We start from the raw sequence: 27,659 nt of genomic DNA on the forward strand, positions 1-27,659 counted from the left end.
TGCTTTTGCTGCCCCGCCTTGCCCCTAACTTGTGTACGCTTGTTAATCAAGTACCAGTACATAAACTGTAAGCCCCACGTAATACCAGAAATCGACAGATCAAATCGATGCATTGATTGCTGCCCAGTCAACTCAAACCCCATTAACTACAAGGAAAATAAGCTTGGGTTTCTTCTCCTTGTTACCTATGGCCCGTTGTTTTCTCATTCTGTGTCATGTTCTATGCTGTGCGTTCATATCTTGGCGTTTTATTAATTTTTGCTGTGATATGAATATGAGCTTACAATATGGTCATGCAACAAGTGAAGTACCGGCAGGTAGAACTGAGTAGCTACCATAGACCGTTTGATGTTTCATGCTTGCAAACACACGCTGCCTTCTTACAAGCTTCTGTAGATGAACCTGGCATATTCTGGCATAGGAAGTGGCATTATTTCTGTTTTCTTTCCACTGGTTATTTCCGGTTTATTTTCTCCTTGACGCCAGTCGTTACCTTTTACCATGATGTCTGTCCATGATTGCGTGTTTCACAGGAGGTGGGCTCTAGTCACATACTAATTATTTGCGGGCTACTGCCTAAAGGAGCTGGAGGTAGCGGAACCTGCACTCCTCATCACACTTCAGTTACTTCAACTCTCGTGAGCTTTATGACTAGGTCAGGCGCCGGCTCGGCACCAAGTCGGTTAGGCTACTTCCTCTATGAAATTTTGTGAAAACACAGGGTGCTAGGTGTGCTACGTAGCAGATATCTGTGTATGTGCTCATATAGCGATCTATCATCTGAACTGTTAGTCTAGACGCTCTGAGGCCGCCCTAAGGATACATCAGATCAAAGTCTAGTTAAGGGGCCGGCGGAGAGTCTCAGACAAGAGAGAAAGCCGTGGTGCTTTTGTTTAAGACTAGATTGTGCTTGAGGCTAAAACTGGAAATCTATGCCTGTCGTTATACGTAAATATGAAATATGCGTGTTAGTATTTTACTTGATGCGCAGACTTCACAAGCTTAATTATATAAACACCACAATCGAAACTTAACTGGCCAACTTGCAACTTTCTTTTGTATGCTAGACATAAACAAAGAGAGCCCCACTGTCAACAACCATGCTCTTTCCCCCTTCTGGCTCCTTCCAGCTCAGCCATCAACAGAAATTAGCCGAACATTCGAGAATCCGTCGCTTTGTTGACAAACGCTTCCCCAGTGCACCTTGATTCTTTGAAATTCCTTGTTTCTATACAGCTTTGTTCTTCGCTTGAACCCTAAAGCTAGTTTTGAGGCCGATGAGCGGCTTACTCAGCACTTTAGGCCCAAGACCTGTCACGCTGAAATGTGCTTATTCAAGCTTCCCAATCTCACTTTCTATCCCTTGCTAGCCCATGCGGCCATTTGAGACGACCCAATAACGATTTCTATAAATGTTTGACTGCTTTTTAGTGTCTTAATTTCGTTATTGACATGTGAAAGGTCGCTTTCGCACAGGCTTGGATACCGGCTGATTGTCGGGTAAACCTTGATCTTCAACGAACCTGCGATCAGCATCTGGTGTGACTCGGGGCTAACCTGTCGCATGTGCACTGGTATTGGCGAGAAAAAGATATCATCCAGCTTGGTTCCGGTCAAGGCTTGTGATTTATTTGTCTTTATTGTTGTCATTGACGCCCCCCGAATTCTTCTATACGGTAAACAGAAACTAGCACAAGTCATGGGGTCCGGTAGTCGGACTGTCCTTGTTGGATACGGGACAGAGACTGGAATTAGCCATGATATTGCGGAGCAACTGTCTCGAATGGCACTAAGACTGCGGCTCGAGACTGAGCTTTGTGAAATGAACAAAATCCAGCTTGTAAGTCCCGAACCCCTGTCTGGTGAGAAAAGTATTCGCTGACCGTGATAACAGAGTTCTCTACTTCGTCACTCTCTTGTGGTGTTTGTAGTTTCTACCACCGGCTTGGGAGAAATGCCGAAAAATGCGTCGCAGCTATGGAAACGCCTCCTAAGAAAGAAACTGGCCCCTAGATGTCTCGAGGGGGCTCGGTTTGTGGTGTTTGGATTAGGTGACAGCTCATATCAACAGTAGGTTGTCAGCTAGCTAAACTCTGTGTGGCATGATGCTGGTTTTAACATTGCATTTCCAAAGATTTAACTGGGCGTCTTTGAAACTGAGCAAAAGACTAGCCCAGCTTGGGGCTTCAGAAGCTTTTCCAAGGGGTGAAGGCGACCAACAGCATCCGGATGGGTAAGTATAGGATTATGCGGATAATCGCCTACCCTAGGCTGGAGTATATTGCAGTCCCTAACACAAGAAATCGACATAGGATTGATCAGGTTTTTATCCCATGGCTAGCTTCGTTCAGGCAGTTTCTTCTAGAAGAGTTTCCTCTCCCACTTGGCACCGAGCCAATCTCTGAGTCAGAGGCACTCCCACCTCAGATACCGCTTCTTTTCACCGATAGGAAGGTTGAACCACATTTACTTTCACCCCATATCCAGGAGCCTACGGAGCTGGAGATCGAAAATCCCCAGACCAGCAACTCGGAGATAAATACAGTGAAAGACCCTAATGACATCCCGGGAGAGCGGACTCCCGAAACGCAGCTAGCTCACAAGTTCGGCATGATGGAAATCTCTAAGCCAACATTGGAAACCCCTAGCAATGTCCCTGTCGAAATACCTTCACGCATATTCGCCAAGTTATCATGCAATACAAGAATCACGCCTAAGAACCACTGGCAGGATGTGCGGTTGCTCAAGTTCCAGATATCTGCTGCAGGCCAGGACCCAGGAACCAAAGTGCCAACCTTCATGCCCGGCGATACTCTTAACCTCTACGCCAAAAACTTCCCTATAGATGTTGACAACCTCATCAAATGGATGGGCTGGACCGGAGTGGCTACAAACACCATAAATTGGGCTTCTATGGGCTCAATACCCTCCGATTTGTTGAGAACACCAGAATTCACGCTTCGCGACTTGCTCCTCCATAGTCTTGACATCTTTGCTGTACCCTCTCGCACATTCTTTGAAAAGCTGTCGTACTTTGCAGCTGACGAAGACCAGAAAATTCGTCTATTTGAGTTTAGCCAGTCTCAATTCACGGACGAATACTACGACTATGCTAGCCGGCCGCGCCGCTCTATTCTCGAGGTGCTGCAGGAATTCGACACTGTGCGGATCCCAGCACACGCAGTTCTCGACATATTTCCTGTAATCCGCCCACGGCAGTATAGCATCGCTAACTGGCCTCAAGTTGGCGGCGGGGCGGGATCAGCGGAGGATACAGTCGAGATTGAACTTGTTGTAGCGCTGGTCAAATACCGCACCGTTCTGCGGAGAGTGCGACGCGGGCTCGTGTCCAGGTATCTAGAGGACTTGCCCGAAGGGACGGAGATGTACGTCTCACACACGGCCTCCTCAAGTCGGATATATGGGCCGGAAAATGCACGTCGGCCATTGGTGTGCGTCGCAACTGGTACAGGAATAGCGCCAATACGTAGTCTCGTGCAGGAGCGGCGGTCCCACGTGGAAAAGGGCGGCACAGAGACAGAGATCGAGATGCCAACACCGACAACAGACCTCTACTTTGGCTGCCGCAACAGAGAAAGCGACTTCCATTTTGGCGGCGAATGGCAGCATTTAGAAGAGCATGGGGTGATTTCTTTGCACACCGCGTTTTCTCGCGATGCACAGACGAAAGTGTATGTGCAGGATATTCTGCGAACACATAAGAAGCAGCTGGCGGCCTGGGTCAAGAGTGATGCTATATTTTTTGTTTGTGGCGGGTCGCGCAGAATGGCAGATGCTGTAAAGCGACTCGTCAAGGACGCAATGGTCGAATATAGAGAGGTAGAGGCAGAGCAGCATGTGGACGCAGCGTTTCGCGGGGTATCATGGATAGAGGAGATTTGGTAGGGATGGCTGATATAGGAAGCGATTTACGCTGTGGGGCTTGCTTACCATATGCCTTGTAAACTAGGTAAATGTAGCTGTGGTGCATTCTTCATCTGAAGGTGGAGCACTTGACTTGGATGGCTGGCACAATTCTACGTCAGTTTGAGTTGTCCGTTTTCTGTTTGAAGCATCTCTATTCTGCATGTCTTAGCTTAGGCGTCCGCTATTGTAAGTTGGCCAGATCGGCTTTGCCCGCCCAATCGAAATAGGGGTTTCAATTCTTCAAGCCTTCCCTTGAGTTGCCGTAGCGTATTGTGAATAAGTCACGTGTGAGTGGCCTGTTTTACAAAAGGGTTATTGGTCATGAGAAATAGCCACCTTGTGTGCTATTTGTAGCAGTTGCTGCGAATAGCAGCACAAGTGGCATTGCTGAATTTGGCGCTAGCCAGAGGATACCCCACTTTTATCAGGCCCAAGAAAAGTCTCAGCTTGAATGATTCCTTCCCTAAAGCCTGGCCTTGGCCTGGTAATTTATCCTTAACCTGTCCGTATGTCACATCACTCTCACGCATGCTTTTTGCTCATCTTTGTCCTGATATTTATTCCCTTTCCGACCCGTTGCATGTTCTCCCTCGTCTTGATATTTCCCATCCCGATTCAGTAGTTTCTCCTATTTTTCTTTTCTTCTTGTCTTTCGCTGGTTCTGCTTCCTGATTAGCCAAAAGGCCTCCCTCAACACCAAAAACTCAGCGACAACGATTGCCTCGACCGCACCACTCGTCATAATCAGCTTGTCGATTATCTGGCTATCTAGTTACAGATACTTGGCTACTATATAATATATTGTTCCGACCTGTATTCGACAACGGACCTTGGGTTTCTTCATTGACTAATCTGTGGCTTCTTCCTTCGACTCGACGACTTGTCGCTCGTCTTCTGCACCATCGCCGAGAAATGCCCAAACCCACCTCCTAAATGGCTGATATCCCCCGAAGGCTAATGACGGCCTCTCCGGCTACGTCATCTCTTTCAATCTTGGAGCCAACCCGCCCCCGGAATCTCCATGTGCTGGTCGCCTCTACAGGCAGCCGAGATACCTCTTGGGCCCAGTACCTCGTCCTCAATCTTGCGACAAGCCAGAACATGGATATACGAGCGGTCGTTGACGACCCCGTCCCGCGGCTTGAGCAGGCCTGTACCACGTGGCACAACCGTAGCTTGGCCATTCCGCCACCCGATCTCCTCAAACAATCACCAACCGACCCCGTTCAACAAGGCCCCAACGAGCTCGAGATGTGTCGGAAACAAGCCTGTGATTTGGTCGATTGGGCTGACATTCTGGTTTTAGCGCCCTTGGATGCAGATGGAATTTCCAAGATGCTAGCTGGCTTCGCTGATACTATGCTGTTGCGCATTCTCCGTGGCTGGGATACTACAAAGCGTATCTTGCTAGTTCCAGGCATGAGCAAGCAGTGCATCTCAAATCACATGACTCAACGACAGCTCAACGAAATACACCTCAACTGGCCTTGGGTTCGAACCTTGCCGCCCATCCAGTGGCATTATGACCCAACCTCCGACTGTAAGCGAATTGTGCATTGGACTGGATTCAACGAAGTTATCCATATTATCCGCAACCAGGCTGAATTGTTCAGCCTGGGCTGCGAGGTTGATCTCTCTCTTCCATCGCGTCTCCCGGACGGCGGCCAGCGAAAGTCCTTTATCCACCTTCCTCCGGAACTATGGAGCATGATTATGGACTTTACTGGTGACTGGGAGCTGGCTCAGGCATTAGGCATATACACTACGATTCCCAAGCCTGATGCCTGGAAGTGTCGTCCTATTAACATTAGCACCCCTGCCGGTCAAATGTTCGGCTATGAGCTCGAAAACACAGCTCTGCGAAGTACAGAGGCCATGGTGTGCCACAAATTGTCACAGGCACCGCCAGAGTTTACCGAACTTACGCCGCTAACCATCAAACTGATTATCCGCTTTTCTATGGTAACCGTCCTGGAATATCTTGAGGCAAACCGGCCTGATCTGTTTAAAGCCTTTGACAACTTGTCTTTTACTATGATGGCATCTGCATACTACGGCCGCACTGATGTCCTCGACTTCTGGAAACGCAGCCCAACCTTCAAAGGCCGCCACCACCTCCTTTACAACAGTGACGTAGTCGACGGGGCTTCCAAAAACGGCTTCACACGCGTTCTTGATTGGTGGTGGCGCCACTCGGGTCTACCCTTGCTCTACACAGAAGCTGCACTCGAGCAAGCCAGTGCCCGTGGCGATATCCGAGTCCTAACTTGGTGGAGGGAAGTCTCAATGCAGGACGAATCCATCCCACCACGACCGGGAAAATCCCTGCTAACAGCGACGCAAAATAACCGACTCGACGTGATTCGATGGTGGGCCGAGTCCAGCATTGCTGTTGCCCATGGCGATAGCATCCCGCGTATGGCATCACGCTGGGGCAAAGTCGAGGTACTAGAACTCTGGCGCCAGCTTCAAGGGGACGACAAGCTTATATACGATGCCGAGATCCTGACAGCACCTACTACGCACCAGCACATTGCTGTTTTGGAGTGGTGGCTTCGCTATGCTCGCGGCGAGCTGCCTGGTATGGAGGGCCGTACACACAAGGTTCCGTACCGCACGTGCACTATCGAAGAAGCACTCGAGGACAGCATTGGCGACCAGAATGCAGTGCGCAACTGGTGGACCAAGAATGGACTAAACCTAGGCGTGCGTAACTTTGAATGGATGACGATCAAATACCTTGGCTTTTAAAAAGTCGGGGGCTCCATGCACATACCTGGTCACGGCCTCTCTTTCTACTCCTTTTTTCTTTCGCTGCTTTGGCCTTTCCCGAATATATGTACATACGACTCGTTCGTATAGAACAGCCAGAAGGCCTTAACACACCAACGGTGTATAGGCTTGTGTTTTCATGGCATATTTTGCCTAGCTCTTCTTTCTCTTTGTTTGTTTTTCTTTCCTTTTTTCTGTTAGCATATTTGCTTGTATCTTGTGATACACAGGCACTACCGGGCCTATGGCGTTTCCTTTTTCTGCCCTTGTTCATATCAGGTTCGTTTTGATGATAGCTGGAGTTACTTTTTTTTTTTTTTCATGCTTGCATTTCCTGCGTCATGCTAGGTGTTTGGCGTCTGGTATTTTACGTTTTATCTGCGTTGTTACTGAATAAATATCCTTTTTTATCGGCTTTGTCGCTATGAAAATATGGGTTTGATATGCAGCGACTAGACTTGTGTTACATCACGACATCGGTAACACAAGCACAAGAATAGAGGGGTAGCAGTACCTCGATTACTACCTGAACGAAGTCTGGTTTCTGTAGTGAGCTGCTATCTTCAACACTCTTTCTAGAGAACTTGCATGTCGTTAAAATTAGGCCTAGAAAAGGGTGCAGCACTTCCCTTTTAGTCGATGAGGTTAGAAACGCAGGGTTGGTTGCTGCGCAGATGGCTAAAATTTAAGCAAAAAAAGAGCAAAAGAGCTACTGGGGGAGTAAAAAGTGAAGAGAAAGTTCAAGAGGGTATGGCCTCCCTGTGAAACGGAATTGTATATAAGCCCACTGCTCTTCCTGTTTCTATTGCATCTCTATTGTATTGAAAAAGTTGCTATATTCTAAACCCCCTACTAAGCAGCATATGTCAGTTACTGGTCTCTTGTCTCCTCCTCTAATGCTCGAGAGATGGCGCCCTGCCCTTCTCAGAAAAAAAGGAGAGCTTCCAAAAAGCTTGCGAAGCTTGTAAGTGCACTTACATAGCCTTCCAATAGCCCATACTCTAGTTACACATGGCTAACTCTAGCTCTTCGTGTGTCAGGCGAGTCCCGAGAGCCCCGGGTTTTCTAAATCGACAAGCCAGAATAAGCCTACTAAGCCTAGACCAAAGGAGATTAAAGTCGGCCACCGCGTGAAGAAATCCAAGTCGAATATAGAGAAAGAAAACTCTATTGCCGTTGCCCCTGATGCTGTCGTTGCAGCGTCCGGCGAAGCTCAATGTGCCCCAGTAGCCCGCAAGAAACCATCCAACAAGAGACCAGCCGGCCATGTCCCAATTGCTCCCGCTCTTACTCCAGCTACTATCCCAGCCACTCCCATCTTGGAGCCCGCCACTCTAGATACCTTTGCACAGCCGCTCAGGCCCATCTTCCCTCCTCCCGAAGTGCATCCCTCGCCAGCTAAAAACCAGAATACTACCACAGGCGGTATAGCTCCTCGGCTCCAGGACACATACAGCGATTATGTGCGGCTGCCGGACAATCAGCCAACAAACGAAACACAATCTGGCTGTACGAGCAATGCAAAGAGCAGGCTGATAGAGTCTTCCTACGCCTTGCATAGTCTTCGGGCAAACGAATCATATGCCCAACCGCAGCCTTATCTAGGCCAACTTGTCCCTGACTTGGTCGAACAGAAGTTGTATTCTCAACAGTGCCAAAGATCATCCGGTCCAGTAGAAATTGCGTGCAGTTGTACGCCCGCCCAAACCACGGAGACCCGCTCATCAAGATCCGATTTGAGCGAGGCGCACGTTGATCGAACCGATTCTTTGTTGATACCTTCGCCTGCTTCAAGCGGGCCCAAACTTACATCGGGTATGCCCGTCTTATCTCGAGCCCATACGGACAAAGAAATACATTTGAAAATGGGCATAAGCTACATTACCAACTAAGCATCTGCATCGTGGAGTGATAGCGTCGTTTTGGAGTGTACCCTTTTGTCTCGGGTGATGTGACCAAGCCACAGAATTATCAAAATATACTAGTACAGTTGAATTAGAGTCTTTCTTATATGATAGGCTGAAAAATAAAATAGGTGCCAATGATATAAACTGTTAATATATGAGCGTGCAAGCGACTAGCCAGCTGGCTACTTTTCGTGAGTCCGGTAGTATGGGGTTAATAGAATAGCTGCTCTTGTTAATGGTCCGTGAAGGGAAGCCAGAAATGCTTACTAGACCAAGATATCTAAATCAAAGCAGCACGGAGCCTTATTTCCGGTGGAAGCTCGTTGGGCTACTTTGGTCAGAAGCATCTGATGTATGTGGCGCCGCCAAGGTACTTAACTTCGACCTTGTAGTATTGAAGCCGGGTCAGCTAAAGATTATAGAAAAGGGGAAGCGCCATTTCAAGCAGTGATGACTAGATTTCCTTTAAATCAGCAAATCTAATCAGGCTAATATTAGGGCTTGGATACCTGGCGCACGAACGTAGATCCAATCTTTTAGCTCTAGAATAATGGTAGCATTAGATCCTGGGTTTTGAAGCTTCGGTTGCTCAGGACCACTAAACATGACGGGAAGCCTCTTGCCATCATGATTAACCCTTAACTTGATGACATGTCGTCATATTCACTGAGATAACAAGGGTTGTGTGGGGTCTTGTGTGACGTTGTACTATAGCCGATGATTAGCCGCATCGCCAACCTGACAACAAGGTCATTTAGGAGAGTATGTACAAGGCACAAGACGTTGTAGAAGTTGACAAAAACGGCATCTAGACCATATACTGGCTATTTATTTTCTCCTCATTGCATGGCCTGTATTCGATATACAAAATTTGCTCTAGCAGCTTTAACTCGATCATCGCCCAACCGAACTAACCCCCGAGCATTTCCATCTTGTAACCCTATCGCAAGTCTTGTAGCTTCTGACCTGACCTGGTGTTTAGCGAAATCCCCAACAGCCGACCAATAAATCCGCCAAACCTGAGAAATATATCTAGTGCGCTTTACCCTAGAGTCTCGACTACCTGCCATGAATAACGCCAATGGCAATAATCCTGCTTCCTCGGCTGGCGCAGTAATGCCTGCCGGATACCAGGCTGAGCTCAATTACATCTGGAGTCTGGTTGAAGAACTATCAAAACAGCTGGCCGACAACCGCAAGAAGACCGACGAGATCGTGTCTAATATTGGCAAAGTCCGCCAAAGAGCACGCGACCAGAATATCCCTACACAAGATTTGATAGCAGCAGCCGCAGATGGGCTAAATGGTAAGCCATCTATCTAGCCTACTACCGACCTACCTTGCTCGGTCTTCATTGCTCTGAACTGACATCTTCTTCTCTCCTCTCCAGCCCAATCCGCCAACTACGAAGAACAAATATCTATTCTCGAAGAAGCCCTTGACAAGGCCAAGCATAGCCGAGACTCTAATATGCGGCTGCTGCAAGACTTCCGCCAAGTCACACTCAATATGCTCCAGCAGTTCCACAGCTACAAAGCCCAGCACGTGGCCGACGTATGTTCATGGCACCTTTCGTATCGTGCCCAGCTTGCCGAGGCACGAGAGGAAAACTGCCGCCTGCGCGAGCAAATTTGGAACATGCAATCCCATGCCGGCAGTGCGCACGATCTGATGCGCCAGCTTCGCAAACTGCTAGCTGAGGATGAGGCGCGCCACAACCATAGCGTTGACGATGTTGCCCACCGTCAGGAGGTACGTTTCTGGAAGCGTATGGCCTTGCCACAGATCCCCGACGATGATCCGTACTGGAGTGATGATGACGACCTGGTCGACCCGCACGAGAAACTGCGCTTGCAGCTGGTTCAGGCCGAGTTGGCTGCTAAGGCTGCCGAGGCGGCTGAATTCGAGGCAGCAATGATTAGAGAGCGTGAAAAAGATCGCCAGCGTGAGGAGGAGCATCGCCGTGGGCGCGAGATGGACAGGGGTCGACTGGAAAACGACGATGCCGAGGACGATGATGTCATGTCGGCACCACCACCGCTAGCACCTAGCCCAATGATGGGGTTTGGGACATGGACAGGCCCAGGAGCCTGATCTTCAACACTTCCCTCTGATACGGCGGATCTATAATGCTGATGGGGGAAGGGGGGAGGGGGGGGGGGCTCGATGGTAGGGCAGATATGACATTGCTGCGGGTTTTTGGCGTTCAAGTGTTTTATGATATCACATGATTTGCATAATGATTAGTCCCTTCATTTGGGAAATGTGATTGTGGGTGATTCGAGAAACGAAACCTGGGGCTCTTTGCTGGCATATTATCTTCATGTACCGTTCTCATATTTATCCTGGCTGTTCTGTTCTGTCGATCCGTTACTATCTAATTGGCATAGTGCGGTCGTGTAAATGCCTGAATTCTATCATTTACACAACTGGGTAGGTGCCCCTTACCCGCCCCTTAAAAACTATCCTGTTCTTCCCGTTTGTCTCTATCGACGCCCGATCCTTCTGCGGCTTGCTGTGCATCTTTCATACCTTGCTCGTCGCCGCGAAGCTTGGCAAAGTAATCCTTGATATCATCAGCACTGATTGCCTTGCCACTGCCAGCAAACTGCTCAAAGAAGGGCTTCAGCTTCTCCTTCATCATGTTGTACGCCATGACGCCTTCGATGGCACGCACGCGGTCCATGTTCTTGAGGGCGCTCTCGCCACGATCGTAGAGACTACCGCTGCCGGCTGTGGATTGGCCACCAGCCTCAGAGTTGGCCGATATAGATGGCTCGTACGTCTCCTCCTCTTCTAGCAGCTGGGGGTGACTAGAGAGGGTAAGTTGACATGTGGAGCAAGGACACAGGTTGTCTCGGAAACCTGGACAGCAGAAGAGACTGAATGGCTCGGGGGAGGGAGTGATCGACGAGACTTTGCACATGGTCGCGGGTGTGTCAAGCCCGCTTTCTATGGATACAGCGCCTTCCACGGTCTTAGTATCAGTCTCAAGAGATTCAGCTGCACTGAGATCAACGCTAACCGTGCGAGCACGTTTAGCTTGGTCCTCCACTTGAAGGGAATCAGACTCGAGCTCCTCGGCCTTGCGCTTCTTAGGCTCAACCACAGCTATATCGCTTTTGCAGCCTGACTCGACCTCGCTAACTGTGGTTTCAAGCGTAGAATCTTCTTTCTGGGGCTTGGCAAAGACGGCTGGAAGGAAGCCCGGCAAGCCTGCATATTTCTTGGCCCATGGGTGGGCTTCTAGGCATTTAAAGCAAATGAATGACTCAAAAGCGTCCTCTTCTGGAAAGCCTTCGGGCATGGGGACATCATCTTCGATGGCTTCATCATCATCGCCATCAGAAGTAGCAGCAACAGCAGCTGGTACTTCTCTAGGAATAGACTCGGATGGGGGTGCGCCTGACTTGGGCGCCTGCTCGGATTTGGTCTTTGTTGTAGCAACACCATCTTCTGTTGCGACGTCTGGGTTCTGTTTCTCATACCACTCGGCCCCCAACCCTACCAGACACCCAGGATGAAACCAATCTTCACCACATCCGCCGTCAAGATGGGTACCTAGTCCCAAACATTGGAACATGGTATCTTTTTGCGAAAAGGCATCATACTCCTGTCGGCAGCTGCAGAAGTAGTTTCTGAAGTTGTGGTTGTATCTGTTTCCCTCAGCGGACTTGTCGCCAACTGCGCCTTTTTTGCCAGTCTTGGAATCGTTGCGTAGGGAGCAGGGAGTCTTGGAGGGCATGCGATCAGTACCACAGTCGCAGGTAAAGTTGCGCTTTGAGAAGATTTCTACTAGCTGGTGGTCGCCATGGCATTGCACCGAACAGGCATAGCAGATTCCAGCGGCCTTATCATAGGGAATAGAGAGATCAGCAGGCGGAGGGTTGCACGTCAGGCAAGAAAAGATGCTTTGGCGCAGAGGGCCTTGCGGGTATGTACAAGTGTTGATGCTCTGCAGAGGGATTGGCGATTAGAATGCGTAAAAGGAGCTTTGGGCACGAGAAAAGGATCATCTACTTACATATGGTAGAGCTTCGCGAGCTTCGGCTTCAAGTTGCATTTGTGACTGGAGAAATCTACGCAGAGGACAAGTCAGTCAGAGAATATAATTCCAGGTATAATTTATGTAGCGATATGCGACTCAAGGTCATAGTGCCAGTGGTAGCATTAGGGACATACTCAGCCGCGGTTTGGGAATTGTCCGATTGCTGCGAAATACTATCGCTACGTTTTGCGACTTGCGACTTGGAGCCATCGCTGGGATCATTGGATGCGCTCATGATGGGATATGGCGGCTGGAAGCAAAGGTACAAAGTGATGAGGGGAAAGAGGAAGGCCAGCAAAAAGACGGCAAGGCTGAGATGATTTTTTACAGCGACTGCTCCTATGTAGCAGTTTCCTTGGTGGTTGCGCGTACCTGCTATAAACTAAACCTGTTACCCATTTTGCCCACTGCTGATTGATCCAACTATTCTCCTGCGTTTAAAATGGGAACAGTGCAAACGGACAGTGCGTACTGCGTAACTAACACTCATTGCTATCTAGCGGCAGGGAAAAACCACTTTACGCGTTTTGTGTGGCCTCAAAGACGCGAACAAGCGCGTTCACAAATTTCCCCTCCAAAATACCCAGACAAGCAAACAGGGGACAAGTCCAAACAAGACCTCGAGGATCACCACCACTAAAACATTGCGTTGCAGCTTTTACCCCACAACAACACAACAGAGACAAGACGGTTGCTTTGGCTTACCCTGGCCGCTCTTTCTCTACCCACGACTTGCATAACGCCATACAAACTTCTCCCTATCACGTCCCCCAGCCACAAGGACACATTGCACTCTAAACTGCTATAAACTAAAGAGGCCATGAGGTATACACATAGCTGCCAACTTCTCCCAATCGCCGAACTCTTGTAATTCGATTGTTGCTAACTGTATGCGGCTGCCCAATCTTCGCGTAGTTCTCCTCCCGTACCCCGTGACAGCCCCGATCTGGGCCCGGGCCCGTCTCGGTCTAGCCGAAAGCGTTCCCGTAGTAGAGATGACCACATGTCGATTGGATCTAGTCCGGCTCTGCCGTCCTCCCCGCCAATGCGCGGCGACATGATGCGCCATGGTGCAGACGACGATGATGTGATTGAGGATGATCAGATTCTTGATGTCGAAGATGATATTGACGACCTGGATGAACTTGCAGAGGGTGAAGTCGATCTGTTCAATGACAACTTCATGGACGACTACAGAGGTCAGCACTCTGATGATGGCTACGAGGGCGTTGGTCTAGACGATACGGAATATGGTTCTATGAACCTTGGCTCTCGACGAGCCTTGGAGTCGGAAATGAACAGGCGAGACCGCGAGGTGGCACGCAACCGGAATCTCCCGTCGGCCTTCCTTGGCAGTGACTTTGACAATGATGACATTGATTTGACTGCACAGCCACGTCGACACAGAAACCTATATGACGAGGCCCCCGATGACATGGAAATGGACATCATGGAGGAGCAGCTCAGCTCGCAGGCCCTGTCGGACATGAAGACTAACGAACTAGCCGACTGGATTGCTACGCCCTCGGCCCAGCGCACTATCAAGCACGAGTTCAAGCGTTTCATGACTGAGTCGATTGATAGCTCGGGAAATTCGCACCATGCCACCATGATGCTCGAGCTGGCCTCGCGCAATGCAGAGACCATTACTGTCTCGTATGAACTGCTCTCAGAACACAATGCCTCTTTGGCATACATGTTGTGTAATGCGCCATCACAGGTCCTCAAGCTGTTTGACGAGGTGGCCATGGACATGTTTATCGACAACTTCCCTGACTATGCCAACATCCAGCCAGAGGTGCATGTGCGTTTCAAGGATCTCCCCATCAATTATACGCTCCGTCAGCTGCGCCAGAGTCACCTTAATTGTCTGGTGTCTGTTACCGGTGTGGTCACCCGCCGCACTGGCGTATTTCCCCAGCTCAAGTATGTCAAATTCGACTGTACCAAGTGTGGTATAACTCTGGGCCCCTACCAGCAGGAGTCCAATGTCGAGGTCAAAGTGTCTTTTTGCATGAATTGTCAGTCTCGTGGACCTTTCACTCTTAACACCGACCAGACTATTTATCGCAATTATCAAAAGATCACTCTGCAGGAGTCTCCTGGTAAAGTTGAAGCCGGTCGACTGCCAAGACATAGGGAAGTTATTCTTCTGTGGGACTTGATCGACACATGCAAACCCGGAGACGAGGTTGAGATCGTTGGAATTTACCGCAATAGTTACGATGCCCAGCTCAACAACCGCAACGGCTTTCCCGTGTTTGCCACTGTCCTTGAAGCCAACAATGTGATCAAGGAGAACGACGATCTCCAGGGCTTCAACATTACGCCCGAGGAAGAAAAGATCATCACCGCACTAGGAAAAGAGCCTGATATTATAGACAGAATCATTGACTCCATTGGTCCCAGTATCTACGGACACCGCGATATCAAGACAGCCGTTGCCTTGTCACTCTTTGGCGGCGTAGCTAAAACTACCAAGGGTTCCCACCATATCAGAGGCGACATTAACGTCCTGCTGCTGGGAGATCCCGGTACGGCCAAGTCACAGATGCTCAAGTTTGCTGAAAAGACTGCCCAGAGAGCTGTGTTTGCTACTGGCCAGGGCGCTAGTGCTGTTGGTCTCACTGCCAGCGTACGTCGCGATCCCGTGACCAATGAGTGGACTTTAGAGGGTGGAGCACTAGTGCTTGCAGACAAGGGCACTTGTCTGATCGACGAGTTCGACAAGATGAACGACCAGGATCGGACATCCATCCACGAAGCTATGGAACAACAGACTATCTCCATTTCTAAAGCTGGTATTGTGACGACATTGCAGGCTCGCTGTGGTATTATTGCTGGCGCTAACCCTATTGGTGGCCGGTACAACTCTACCATCCCCTTTTCTGCTAATGTTGAGTTGACAGAGCCCATTTTGTCTCGTTTTGATATCCTGTGTGTCGTGCGCGATGTAGTTGATCCCGAAGAAGACAAGCGCTTAGCTTCTTTTATTACTGACTCGCATGAAGTCAGCCACCCGACATGGAAAGACTCGGCTAATCTACTTCGAAATGCAATCGAGGTCGAGCGCGAGAAATGCCGTGCCGCAACACTGGCTTACCAGCAACTCGTTGCCTCTGGAGCTGCTACCGCCCATGATGCCCCACCACCAGAACGCTCGGCCGAGCTGATTGCTGCCGAAGAAGAGCTAAAGGCTTGGGGGAGTAGGGGCAAAAAGAAGGGCGGCCCCATTGACCAGGAGCTGCTGCGCAAGTACATCACCTATTCCCGCAAAAAGGTCCGCCCGGTGCTGTACCAGCTAGAGGTCGATAAAGTATCACGTTTGTTTGCCGATATGCGTCGTGAATCCATGATAACGGGCGCGTACCCAATTACTGTAGGCCCATTCTTTCTCCGCTCCAGTCCTCTCCGTATCCGTATCTCTAACCTACGTTTAAACACATCTAGGTCCGACATCTCGAAGCCATTATACGCATCACAGAGGCCTTTTGTCGCATGCGCCTCTCCGACTTTTGTCTGCAAAAGGACATTGACCGTGCTATTGAAGTCACCATTGAGAGTTTCATTGGCAGCCAAAAGGCCAGCTGTAAGCGCGCCCTATCGCGTACTCTATCCAAGTACCTTGTCAAGCGTCATGATGGATCAAACAAGCGAGGCGGGGCAGCACCTGAAGCGAACATGTAGTAGTGCAGGCGGGGTAGAGGGGCAGAGAAGAAAGCAGGGTGAACCTCTTTTTCGAGAAAAAGTGCGCATGTATAGGGGTCACATGGGTACAAACAAGACGAGCGGGGTTAACGAAGATATTCCGTGGTGGAGTGTTACGATTTTTAATGTAATTTTGCATTGCTTGGTTGGCTTTTTATCCCCTAGATTTGGTGATGTGGCCCGCTCACAAGTTTTACTACATGTTGATATATTAATGGACTAAAGTCGGGGTTTGGTCGAGGTGTTTTTTTACTGCTTTCCTTATTAGTTCTGCTACTGTTTAGGCTTATATTAAATGAGCAATACGCTGAGCGGCGGTATCAGTCCATCAATCTAGTCATGTCTCCTTCTCCTTGGTGTAAGGCTACAAATCTTGTACTGCTTGTTACTATTATCCATACTAATATTTTGTATAATGCCAGCGTTATATCCAGCCACCAGGCACCCAAACTTGCGGCGGCTCGATTGCCTGGCCAAAAATGGTCCAATACAATAATGGCCGACCACTAGCCCTCCGCTGAGACTTGATTGGGATGGGGGGCGCAGATTTGACCGAAGTAGCGGAAGCTGAGGACACTTCTCTACTGCGGCAATGCTGTGACGAAGTACGTGATGGCTGATACGGCACAAAAAATGGATCGCGGTAGGCAGATGGTGGTGGAGGAGTTTCCACATGATTCTGCATAATAGCTTGGGATTCAGTTTCGGATACGGATGACCGTGGTGTGATGTCCTGGGTCATCATAGGCCGAGCTGGCAATGACGGCGGTTGGTCAGTAAACAGGCCATACTCAGTCTCAAAACGTGGTGGACGCGTAGGCGGATGCAAGATTCGAGGGCTCTGCGGCGATAATGGCGATGGGGCAAGTTGGTGGCTGTGTAGAGTAGCACGTACGCGACGGAGTGGCAGAAGAGGAGCTAAATCACGGCTGATAACCCTAGTATCTTCAACGGTATAGCGTCTTGGAAAGCGGGAGGAGCAGGGGGACTGTAGTGGAGTTTGCATTGGAGACTGTGTTTGTTTGCGGAACCCACACACGTTCCACTGCCCATTCTTTTGGGGTGGAAGAGCGGGACTGCTGTTGACACTACGGTGACAAGCCATGAAAGAGGGCGGGGAACTGCCCATGTATCCGCCCTTGATACCATTTACATAACTTTGAGGAGATACAAGAGCTGAAGTGGCCGGATAACTATGTGTCACAAGCGCATTAGGGCCATCACTGTTAATGACGTCTTCAAGGGTGCTTGGTGGCAGGTAGTCATCAAGCCACTTCTGGAAGTCTTGAAGGCGGTCTTGTAGAGATGCACAACGCATTGGCACCCGGGCTAAAGATTCCTTATGCAAAGCAGAGACTTCAGATGCTGGCATGCTTGATCGAAATGTCACTACAGAGCCGTTGCATGAACTTGCAAGTTGCCCAATATAGGGTAGCGGGTCAGAAGTGGAATGTGTCAGTTGTTGAAGCCCAGGGTAGGTTGTGCGACCAACTTCATCTGATGGATGACGCAGATGTTGTGTCTTGTTTAGAATGCGCCCCCCCTTGTGTGACGGTAGAGATATAAGAGAAGCGTCATTGAGACACAAGCGATCTTCCGCTTGCGCCTCTAAAACGGCCACGAGCTCTGTGCATTTGGCTGCCGAGAGAGAGTCAGGAGGCGTGGCCGAGACCAGAGACAGACTTGACCCCGTCTTGAAACTTGGCCGAAGGGCCAGATATGGGGACTGCGGAGACGAAAAGGCTAAATGGCCCTCAACACCGCTCACGCGCAAACGCGACCGTACATTCTTCTAGAACGCACGCACATCTTTAGACTCGCGATTTGGGGGTGTTGAGAGCATTACCGATTGGGTTCGAGGTGAGGTAGCGGGCGTGACTTGCAGCGTAGTTGTAGCAATGTGGAACTTCTCGTCAAAGTCACCAGAGACAGCATCCGGGGTTGACATGGTGGCAGCTGTGTGGGGACGGTTTTGGTCCCGTTGATCTTGCGACTTATCGCAGTGCTTGGCCTGAGGCGATGCTGGCGGAGAGTCAAGATTCCTGGGGCCGTCGCTAGAACGATGTGAGACGCTAGTTCTTGTATTCGCCTCAACCTTGGCGACCAAGGCTTTAACACCACCAGCTTCCAGCGTGGGCGAATCTACGCGTGTAGGCCACTCGCGCGTGCCAACGTTAGACGAAAAGCTGCCCTGAAACCCTGTGATCTGGCGTTTGCGGTTTATTATGCTAGTATCTGAGTCCTGTAGCGACTCTGTGCTATCATGGGACGAGAGCGTTTGAGGCGATAGCGTCTGGGAATTAGCCAATAAGGTGTTTATTTCAGCCGAAGCATCGGCAAGAAATGAAGATGCTGGCGACAGGTGGCACTGGCTTGGAATATGGGGGGGTTGAGATGCTGTGGAAAAGCCTGAGTGTGTCATCGTGAGGGAGAGAAAGACGGAGAAGGACAGAGAAAGAGATAGAAAAAAAGAGGACGCCTATAGCTGGAACTTTGGTCAAATTCGCAGCAGAAATAGCCAAAGAAAGTAGGTGGTTTAGAAGAAGAAATAGGCAGTTGCAGTATTGATGATTAACCAGACAGAAAGAAGAAGGAGCAAGAGAAACAACAAACGGAAATGGGAGAATTTTCTCTTATTTTTTTTCTTTTAGAGACATGAAAGGGGCTGGAACCCGGAAAAGCTGGAAAAGATACGGGAAACTGCTTAAAATTCAAGCGTGGAAAATGGGTATTTCAAAGGTATTCGGAAAGAGGACTACGCAAGGCAGGAGCGACTCAGAGTCAGCCGTCGTTATAAGTTAGGATGCCAAGATCCAGGCCTAGACAGTAACAAGTATTAATGCACACCGTCTACATATCGCACGTTGCAAACTAAACAGTGGCTTCAAGAAAACTGACCTCTTTGAATTATTTTCATTGCCGCTCTTGAGAGCTACTATATCTACACACCCAATGTACGGCTTGGGCTTGGGGTGAAGCTAATGTTTGTCATCTTATTCTAGGCGATCTAGACTCTTTACCCCCTTGTACGGCTGCTGTTTGGTCCCCATTTTTATCAGTCCCCTGACCCCCCCCCCCCCCCCAGAGAACCCTGGCTCTAATTTTATGAGGTCCATTTTGAGTTGCACAGGGCGACAAAGTTAATCCATCCAGCCATTATACCAAAAAGCTTGCGCCACATGGGGGATGAGAAATGCCCCACGTCGCAAAACGCCACAGCCCAAGTAGTTAGAAACGAAGAGGAGAGGACGTCACACGCTTCGATTCTGCTTATCTTGCTTAGGGTCTCCAGAATCGCCAAGTATCTAGCTTGCCATATCTATTCCATACACTGTCGATTTGATACTAGCTCTTCATGGCTGCAGCAATCCCCTCTATCGCCTGCCTCGGTGTGATTGGACGCAATGTAGGCTCCTCTTCTCCTCAGCCCCATCATAGCCCACGGTATCACTTACTAACAACAACTCTTCACTACAATAGAACAATCCGCTGCATGTCACTATATTTCCATCTTATGAACCATCAACAACCTCCTTCGCGCCAATCCGCACACCGCTACAATTCAGCCTACTCCTTTCCTCCTCTCTTGACATCTTCGAGCTGCGAGCTAAAAGCAATACCGCAGCAGCAGTTGGCCTCAGCGGGGAGCTGGGCTTGCTACACGCCATAGATGACCGGCTAGCTGCGTATGGTTTTGAGACAAATACAGGCGTCAAATTTGTGGTTATAATCGACATGCGTGGCCGTAGCATCGACTCAACGATGGTCTCAGATCGGGCACGGAGTGCTGTCACTGTTGGCCTTCGTGATGTGGAATTAAAACCAGTAGGTTCACCTTGTCTACTAGCTTCGAATGACATGGATGAATGTTGTTCGCTTTGCGTCTTACCCATTTTGTTTGCCAAATACATTACCCCATTAACCCATTAACCCATTTAATAGGTCTTCAAGGCAATCCAGGCTGCGTATATTTCTTTGTTGCAGAACCCCTTCTTTCAACCAGACGAACATTCCCCTCTCACAGGACAAGGAGGGAAGCGAATCACGAGTAAAAAGTTCTCGGATACCATGAAACACATAGGAGAAACATGGACTCCAGGCGTCACGCATCTGTGACAGCTGTGAGCGGCGGAGGCTGATCGCTTTGGGAAAGACAGTAGATTAAGGTTAGGGTTCATGGCTACTTTTGACTTGTTGACTTTCTACGGCGTTATGGAGTTTTGGGTAGTTCTTGATACATATATTAATCAAGTTAAATAGGGAGATTCAAAACGAAGCTACAGGACAGGACACAAATAAGGCCATGGTCAAAGTGATATGAGTAAGCAAGGTTTATATTGCGAAGATACTTGTTTCGTTACAGTCATGAATAATAAAAACAAAAGAAACGAAAGCCCTTGTTGAAGACGAGATCCAGTGAGCCAAAATGACCTTTGAAGCAAAGGCAGATGCCATCAACAGCGAACTAGAGAAGCAAGCCACGGCAACAAAGAGGACAAAAAGGCAAAAGCGACAATAGAAAAGAAGAAAATCAAAGAACAAGAGAAAAAAAACGAAAGGTACCATGTCCATTCATGGTAAAACCTAGGCCAAATGTCTTCATCAGCCGTTCCCCGAAAAGCCACCGAATGTCGAAAGGATGTTTAGATGTAGATGAAGCCGAAGCTAAAGAGGATGAAAAAGAAGAAAGAGAAATGAAGAAACGCCATCCCACTCGGTGACTGTGAACGCCCTCGTCATGCCACGATATATACCATAAGATTTCCCATGCAATGAAAATAAAAGATGACCGAATTAGAAAATGGAAAATGGAAGAAAGATAAATGAAGCCATAATAAAAATAATAGGAAAGAGACAAAGAGAGAATGAAGGAGGATGAGAGTAAAAGTTCCGACAGAGAAAAAGAGGTCTAGCCAACGGGCAAGTATTAGTTAGGCCGACATAAGATAACGGGCTTAGTTAAGGCCTCGTTTGCCTACTCTCAGGCATGCCGGTTCCGCTTCGGTCCACTGCCAAACATGTCTTTACCATTGCCCAGATCGCCAAAGTCAAAGATCTCAGCAATATTGAGTTTGCGCTTTTGGCCCGACCCGCGGCCAAGGTGGCGAGACTGCGAATTGCGGGTAGAATTGGAGGCAGCTAGTCGAGAGCGGAGCGGCGGCCGAGAGGTCGGAGTAGCAGTAGAATCAGACAGTGCTAATTGGTCAATGTTAGGAAAGGTCATTGAGGACTGAAAGGTGAAGCTGTCGGCTGTAGGGACAGTTATGGAAGTAGGGTAGGACTTTGTCGTAGAGGATGAGGCGGTGCCTGGGGCGTGGGACTGTCCAATTGTAGTATGATGCTGGGTGGAAATGTCTGATTGAGTGGCTGATTGGGCGGATAGTGGGGCGTGTGTGGTAGAAGTGGAAACAGCCTCGGCTCGCTGAGTAAGAGCTCGAGGAGCAGCCGGTTGGTTTGTAGAGATAGAGAGTGTAGGGTTCGGGGCAGGAGAAGACACAGGAGCAACAGCGGAAGGAGTGCTCCGGGATGGCTCAGGCACAGAGGGCTCTTCATCTTCGCTATCGCCGGTATTCATGGCAGCATCGCCATTTAATTTTTCAGTAGCCCAACTCCGAATGCGCCAGCCCTCGCCATCACCGAGGCCAATGTTTTCACGGTCGAGGAAGGCGAGGAGGTCCTCGAGGCAGTCTTGGTAGCCGTCAAGGCGAGCTTTGTTCTGGGCCGAAGCCGAGGTTTTGTAGAGTTTGGTAACAGAGAGAGCTGCGGCTCTAAAGGCATCAAGCAGCTGTTCGGGAGAGTCGACAGACATGGCGAGCGTTATCGGAAAATATACTCGGGCGGATGTCGATCTTGGCTTGGGATGGATGGTAGGGAATTTCTACGATAAGACGAACGGCGGCGGGCGATTGTGTTGCCTGTTTGCGGCTGAGCTTTTGGACGAAAATGTTTTAACGAGCAAAAGAAAAAAAAAGTATTCGAATAAAAGAGGTCAAGAGTGAGAATGTTGAGAGGATGACAAGGCCTATGGCGGCTACACAAATAGCGGCACAGATTTAGCTAGTTACAGAAACTAAAAGGACAGGCAGAAAAGACGGTTAGACGAGGGCGATGACGCTTGCGATATGGGAGTATTGTGGTGACGAAGCAACGTTATCGTAGGCGACTGTAGGTTGCTAGAGGAAGTGTTCTGCTGTGTGGTGTTCAGCCAAGGCTGTTAAGGTTTGCCTGCTGATATGTGCAAGACAACAAAGCAGCTGAGGGTGGTAGAGGGTAGCAGAGGGTAGCAACGAGTAGCAGTCGGGTAGAAGGCAGATAGGTGATCAGCTACCTGTATGCAGGACGGATGCGTGTCTCTCATGGGCTTGCACTGAAGTTATACAGCACAGATTGGATGATACGTGCAGAAAACAGGCCAACAAATCCCATCGAATTATGCCCAAAAACACCCCCAGAAACAACACACAGGGGAACAAAAAGGGAAGACACAAGGGGGTTCGGGAAAGGAAATGGGAAGTACTTACGAGGGTCATGTATGAGGCACAACCAAGAGAACGACCAGCAGGGTCAGTAGGAAAAGAAGGGATGAGTGGACAGGATTCGCCGGTTTCAAGATCTAAACAATATCAAAGAACTTGGTTTGTGTATGTGGCAAAGGCAAGAGAAGATGCGAGAATAAGAAGAACAAGAAGAAGAAGAACAAGAAGAACAAGATAGATGGGGCGGATGGGTGGACGAGACGAGGCTCTAGCGGGGAGGGGAGTCAGAAGAGAGAAAAATAGAGGGGAGGGAGAGAAAACCCAAGCTAAAGAATTTCTTAGGCAGAGAGGCAGAGAAGCATAGAAGCCCGTCCCCTGTTTTTTTCTCCTGCAGTGGGACGCAGTGGGTAAGCCAGTAGAAGAACCAGTAATAGGGCAAGCAGCAGGGGCAACAGGAACGAGGGGGCCAGTTTTGGATCCCGGTTGGGGAGGGATCTCTATAGAGACGGGCACGTGGGACCCATTTTGTTGCAGCTTTGCGCAGCATGATAGGGGTAGGGACCTGTAATATACAGTGGATCCAAGTCTATCGCTAGGTTTGCTACGCTTGCTATTGCTTGCTATCAATTATTACTCTGCGCTGTTCCCGTTTGCTGTTCTCGGGCGCTGACTTGCCTGATGAGTAAGCACCGAATCTCTATGGAGTGACAGCTGCCGCCACCTGCATGAAGACTGCCCGGCTCCCACTCCGCCAATCAAAGCCCTCGATTCCTGGCTTCTTAGTTGCCTTAAAGCCTTGAACATCTATTTCCTATTTGGGCACCAGACAGACTAGACTGTTCCTGTCGTTTCTGCTGTGCGGCTGCCGTTCTAGTCCCTCAGAGCCACGGTGCAGGAAAAAAAAAAAGCAACTACCGCCTTTGGCCTAGATGCTTGCCTTGCCTTACTGTTCCCCAGAAACCCACCGCCAAAAAAGCAAAGCCTTTGTTAGCAAGGGCCCATTTCCTTCAGCATTTCTTCCAACACACAACGTACACTGAAGCGACGCAAAAAAGATCGCCAAACACGCGCAATTGAAACGCCGTTTTTGTCGCATTATTAGCCTTTGGTATTGGGCCCGGCTTAATCTTCTTGATAACTGCACATTATTGGACGTGGCTTGATACGCGTTTAGGTCGCGTTAAGTGGCAATCCATTCTCTTTTCCAACGCTTGTTACCATCAGTTCGATTCTACAGTCGCCAGTATTCATCACCATCACCATCACAAGAGCACATCTATTATCGAGTGTTCCTTATCTCCCGCCTGTCTGGTTCTATTCTTATACTTATCGCCGCCTCCCTCCTTGTCTTTTCCCTCCCTCACAATGGCTCCCCGATCATCGCGAGCCAATGAGGTGGACTCAGATGCTTCTATGATTGATGCGCCTGACCACAACGCCAATGATACTATGGTCCGCAGCCTTCCCTAATCAGCCTAAATTTCTCAAGGCCTCTGCTAACCCATCTGCGCAACAAACAGAATGTCACTGAAAACTCAGACTCCGAATCCCAAAGTGCGGCCGAGACCACGGATGGTCGTAAAAAAAGAGGCGAAACAAACCAACTTCGAAAGTCTGTGTTTGGAAAAAGGCACGACAGCCTAGGTGAATCAAAAGTGCGTTGCTCTTCTCTTCATATCTCTGCTTCTCCACCTTGAAATGAGGCCTTAGATCTAACCCGTCTTTCTCCCTCCAGGAAGATGATACAATCCGCCGTTTTCGCTATTTGCTCGGCCTAACCGACCTATTCCGCCACTTTATCGACGCCAACCCCGACCCCAAGATCCGCGAAATTATGCGTGAGATTGATCGCCAGAATGATGAGGCTGCTAGCGCCAAGAAAAAGAGCAATGGCCGCCAGGGCGGTGCAAGCTCTGACCGCCGCCGCCGAACAGAGGCCGAAGAAGATGCTGAGTTGCTCAAAGATGAGAAGGATGGCACCAATGCCGAAACTGTCTTCCGCGAATCACCAAAATATATCAATGGCACTATGCGCGACTACCAGATCGCCGGTCTGAACTGGCTAGTCTCCTTGCATGAGAACGGTATCTCGGGTATCCTGGCCGATGAAATGGGTTTAGGGAAGACGCTGCAGACCATCTCCTTTCTAGGATACCTACGCCATATCATGGGAGTCAATGGGCCACATCTTATCCTTACCCCCAAGTCCACACTTGACAACTGGAAGCGTGAGTTTGGGCGATGGACTCCCGAGGTCAATGTTCTGGTTTTGCAAGGCTCCAAAGAGGAGCGTCAGGATCTGATCAACAACCGCCTCAACGAGGAAGACTTTGATGTGTGCATTGCCAGCTATGAAATTGTCCTCCGTGAAAAGGCGCATTTGCGCAAGTTTGCTTGGGGCTATATCGTCATCGACGAGGCCCATCGTATCAAGAACGAGGAGTCTTCGCTTGCTCAAGTTGTCCGTCTGTTTAACTCGAGAAACCGCCTTCTCATCACCGGAACGCCTCTTCAGAATAACCTCCACGAGCTTTGGGCTTTGCTCAACTTCTTACTTCCCGATGTCTTTGGCGACTCCGAAGCGTTTGACCAGTGGTTTAAAGGCGAGGACCGAGACCAGGATGCTGTTGTCAAGCAATTACATCGCGTTCTCCAGCCTTTCCTTCTCCGTCGCGTAAAGGCTGATGTCGAAAAGAGCCTCCTTCCCAAGAAGGAAGTCAACGTCTATATTGGCATGTCTGAAATGCAGGTCAAGTGGTATCAGAAGATTCTCGAAAAGGACATTGACGCTGTCAACGGTGCTGGCGGAAAGCGCGAGTCTAAAACTAGGCTGCTCAACATTGTCATGCAGCTTCGCAAGTGCTGTAACCACCCTTACCTGTTTGAGGGTGCCGAGCCTGGCCCTCCGTACACCACCGACGAGCATCTTGTTGACAATTCTGGCAAAATGGTTGTTCTAGATAAACTTCTTGAGCGCATGAAGAAGCAGGACAGTCGGGTTCTTATCTTCTCCCAAATGAGCCGTCAACTAGACATTCTTGAGGACTACTGTGTGTTCCGTGGCTACAAGTACTGCCGTATTGATGGTGGTACGGCTCATGAAGATCGTATTGCTGCCATTGACGAGTACAACAAGCCAGGCTCAGAAAAGTTCATCTTCTTGCTTACTACTCGTGCTGGTGGTCTCGGTATTAACCTAACAACCGCTGACATCGTTGTGCTCTACGATTCTGACTGGAACCCCCAAGCTGATTTGCAGGCCATGGACAGAGCTCACCGCATTGGCCAAACAAAACAGGTCGTAGTGTATCGATTTGTTACAGATAAGGCCATTGAGGAAAAGGTTTTAGAAAGAGCCGCCCAGAAGTTGCGTCTTGACCAGCTTGTTATCCAACAGGGCCGCGCACAAATTGCCTCCAAGGCTGCCGCTAACAAGGACGAGCTATTGTCCATGATCCAGCATGGTGCCCAGGACCTGTTTAACTCCAAGGCCGGTACTGGTGTGATTGGTGAAAGGGGCGGCAAGATTGATGACACTGATATTGATGACATCCTATCTCGGGGTGAGGCTCGCACCAAGGAGCTTAGTGCCAAGTATGAGAAGCTTGGTCTTGATGATCTGCAAAACTTCACTTCGGAGTCGGCCTACGAGTGGAACGGTGAGAACTTCAACAAGAAAAAGAATGAGCAAATCAACATGACATGGATTGAGCCTGCTAAGCGTGAACGCAAGGAGCAGTCGTACTCTATGGACAAGTACTTCAAGCAAGCCATGTACCCTACGGCAGCCAAATCAGAGCCCAAGCCCAAGGCCCCGAGGGCTCCCAAGCAAGCTGCAGCCCACGACTACCAGTTCTACCCCCACAGATTGCGCGATCTACAGGAGCGTGAGACGGCATACTACCGCAAGGAGATTGGCTACAAGGTTGTGCTCGCGGACGGCGATGAGAGCACTCTAGAAGAGCGCGAGAACGAGCGAGCCCTTGATCAACAGGAAATTGATGGCGCCACACCTTTGACGGCCGAGGAGATTGAGGAGAAGCTAGAACTTGCCGAGCAGGGTTTTGACTGGAACCGCCGTGACTTTCAGCAGTTCATCAACGGGTCAGCAAAGTACGGCCGGCATAACATTGAAGGCATTGCCCAAGAAGTTGACAGCAAGACGCCAGCTGAGGTGCGCGCTTATGCTAAAACCTTTTGGCAGCGTTACATGGAGATAGCCGACTATGGCAAGTACATCAAAATCATTGAGGACGGCGAGGAACGGATGCGCAAGATTGAGCACCAACGCAGGCTTCTACGTAAGAAGCTTTCTATGTACCGTGTGCCGCTGCAGCAGCTTAAGGTCAATTACTCTGTCTCAACGACCAACAAGAAGGTATACACTGAGGAGGAAGATCGCTTCTTGCTGGTTCTTTTGGACCGTTTTGGTATCGACCGCGAAGGCCTCTACGACTTGATGCGTGATGAGATTCGCGAAAGCCCGTTATTCCGCTTCGATTGGTTCTTCCTGAGCCGCACGCCAGTTGAGCTTAGTAGACGATGCACCACGTTATTGACAGCTGTTGTCAAGGAATTCGAGGATGCAGCTTCTAGCAAGGGCAGTGGCGCTGCCTCCCCCACCGGCAACGGCATCAACGGCAAGACGAAACGCGAAGACTCGGACAATGAGGAGGACAGCGTTCTGGAGCTGGCACCGGCTAAGAAGAGGGCAAAAGCCGTTGCGGCAGCAGCAGCAGCAGCGACAAGCAACGGAGTCAAGGTACGTGGTGGTGGCCGTTGATATTGGACAAGGACTCGATTTAAGCGTCTCTAAGCAGA

General features: G+C 49.6%; 10 protein-coding genes across 10 annotated transcripts; 6 read left to right on the top strand and 4 right to left on the bottom strand.

Moving 5' to 3' along the window:
• Window positions 1-1,699: 1,699 nt before the first annotated feature.
• HOO65_040213 (NADPH-dependent diflavin oxidoreductase 1) lies at window positions 1,700-3,906 on the top strand (the record flags this gene model as incomplete). Its single annotated transcript, XM_071002650.1, has 4 exons — window positions 1,700-1,840; window positions 1,895-2,031; window positions 2,168-2,233; window positions 2,313-3,906. The coding sequence occupies 4 exons, from the start codon at window positions 1,700-1,702 to the stop codon at window positions 3,904-3,906; spliced, it is 1,938 nt and encodes a 645-aa protein (XP_070859056.1).
• A 954-nt stretch (window positions 3,907-4,860) lies between these two features.
• HOO65_040214 (putative NADPH reductase TAH18) lies at window positions 4,861-6,678 on the top strand (the record flags this gene model as incomplete). Its single annotated transcript, XM_071000604.1, has 1 exon — window positions 4,861-6,678. The coding sequence occupies one exon, from the start codon at window positions 4,861-4,863 to the stop codon at window positions 6,676-6,678; it is 1,818 nt and encodes a 605-aa protein (XP_070859057.1).
• Window positions 6,679-7,606: 928 nt separating this feature from the next.
• Window positions 7,607-8,304, top strand: HOO65_040215 (uncharacterized protein; the record flags this gene model as incomplete). Its single annotated transcript, XM_071003023.1, has 3 exons — window positions 7,607-7,663; window positions 7,740-8,208; window positions 8,261-8,304. 3 exons carry the CDS (start codon window positions 7,607-7,609, stop codon window positions 8,302-8,304), a joined length of 570 nt encoding a protein of 189 aa, XP_070859058.1.
• A 1,370-nt stretch (window positions 8,305-9,674) lies between these two features.
• HOO65_040216 (uncharacterized protein) lies at window positions 9,675-10,700 on the top strand (the record flags this gene model as incomplete). Its single annotated transcript, XM_071002941.1, has 2 exons — window positions 9,675-9,912; window positions 9,997-10,700. 2 exons carry the CDS (start codon window positions 9,675-9,677, stop codon window positions 10,698-10,700), a joined length of 942 nt encoding a protein of 313 aa, XP_070859059.1.
• Window positions 10,701-11,061: 361 nt separating this feature from the next.
• HOO65_040217 (Protein mlo2) lies at window positions 11,062-12,889 on the bottom strand (the record flags this gene model as incomplete). Its single annotated transcript, XM_071002726.1, has 3 exons — window positions 11,062-12,561; window positions 12,631-12,685; window positions 12,789-12,889. The coding sequence occupies 3 exons, from the start codon at window positions 12,887-12,889 to the stop codon at window positions 11,062-11,064; spliced, it is 1,656 nt and encodes a 551-aa protein (XP_070859060.1).
• Window positions 12,890-13,711: 822 nt separating this feature from the next.
• On the top strand, window positions 13,712-16,341 carry HOO65_040218 (DNA replication licensing factor mcm2; the record flags this gene model as incomplete). Its single annotated transcript, XM_071002596.1, has 2 exons — window positions 13,712-16,033; window positions 16,105-16,341. 2 exons carry the CDS (start codon window positions 13,712-13,714, stop codon window positions 16,339-16,341), a joined length of 2,559 nt encoding a protein of 852 aa, XP_070859061.1.
• Window positions 16,342-16,786: 445 nt separating this feature from the next.
• On the bottom strand, window positions 16,787-17,734 carry HOO65_040219 (uncharacterized protein; the record flags this gene model as incomplete). The annotated part of the gene is made up of 1 exon (XM_071000605.1): window positions 16,787-17,734. One exon carries the CDS (start codon window positions 17,732-17,734, stop codon window positions 16,787-16,789), a length of 948 nt encoding a protein of 315 aa, XP_070859062.1.
• A 420-nt stretch (window positions 17,735-18,154) lies between these two features.
• HOO65_040220 (uncharacterized protein) lies at window positions 18,155-18,784 on the bottom strand (the record flags this gene model as incomplete). Its single annotated transcript, XM_071000606.1, has 1 exon — window positions 18,155-18,784. The coding sequence occupies one exon, from the start codon at window positions 18,782-18,784 to the stop codon at window positions 18,155-18,157; it is 630 nt and encodes a 209-aa protein (XP_070859063.1).
• A 2,559-nt stretch (window positions 18,785-21,343) lies between these two features.
• Window positions 21,344-22,171, bottom strand: HOO65_040221 (uncharacterized protein; the record flags this gene model as incomplete). The annotated part of the gene is made up of 1 exon (XM_071000607.1): window positions 21,344-22,171. One exon carries the CDS (start codon window positions 22,169-22,171, stop codon window positions 21,344-21,346), a length of 828 nt encoding a protein of 275 aa, XP_070859064.1.
• A 2,032-nt stretch (window positions 22,172-24,203) lies between these two features.
• HOO65_040222 (ISWI chromatin-remodeling complex ATPase ISW2) lies at window positions 24,204-27,621 on the top strand (the record flags this gene model as incomplete). Its single annotated transcript, XM_071002525.1, has 2 exons — window positions 24,204-24,290; window positions 24,574-27,621. The coding sequence occupies 2 exons, from the start codon at window positions 24,204-24,206 to the stop codon at window positions 27,619-27,621; spliced, it is 3,135 nt and encodes a 1,044-aa protein (XP_070859065.1).
• Between the last annotated feature and the right edge of the window lie 38 nt (window positions 27,622-27,659).

This window comes from Ceratocystis lukuohia (assembly GCF_044167205.1).
Source record: "Ceratocystis lukuohia strain C4212 chromosome Unknown Supercontig4_pilon, whole genome shotgun sequence".
Taxonomy (NCBI): Eukaryota; Fungi; Ascomycota; class Sordariomycetes; order Microascales; family Ceratocystidaceae; genus Ceratocystis; species Ceratocystis lukuohia.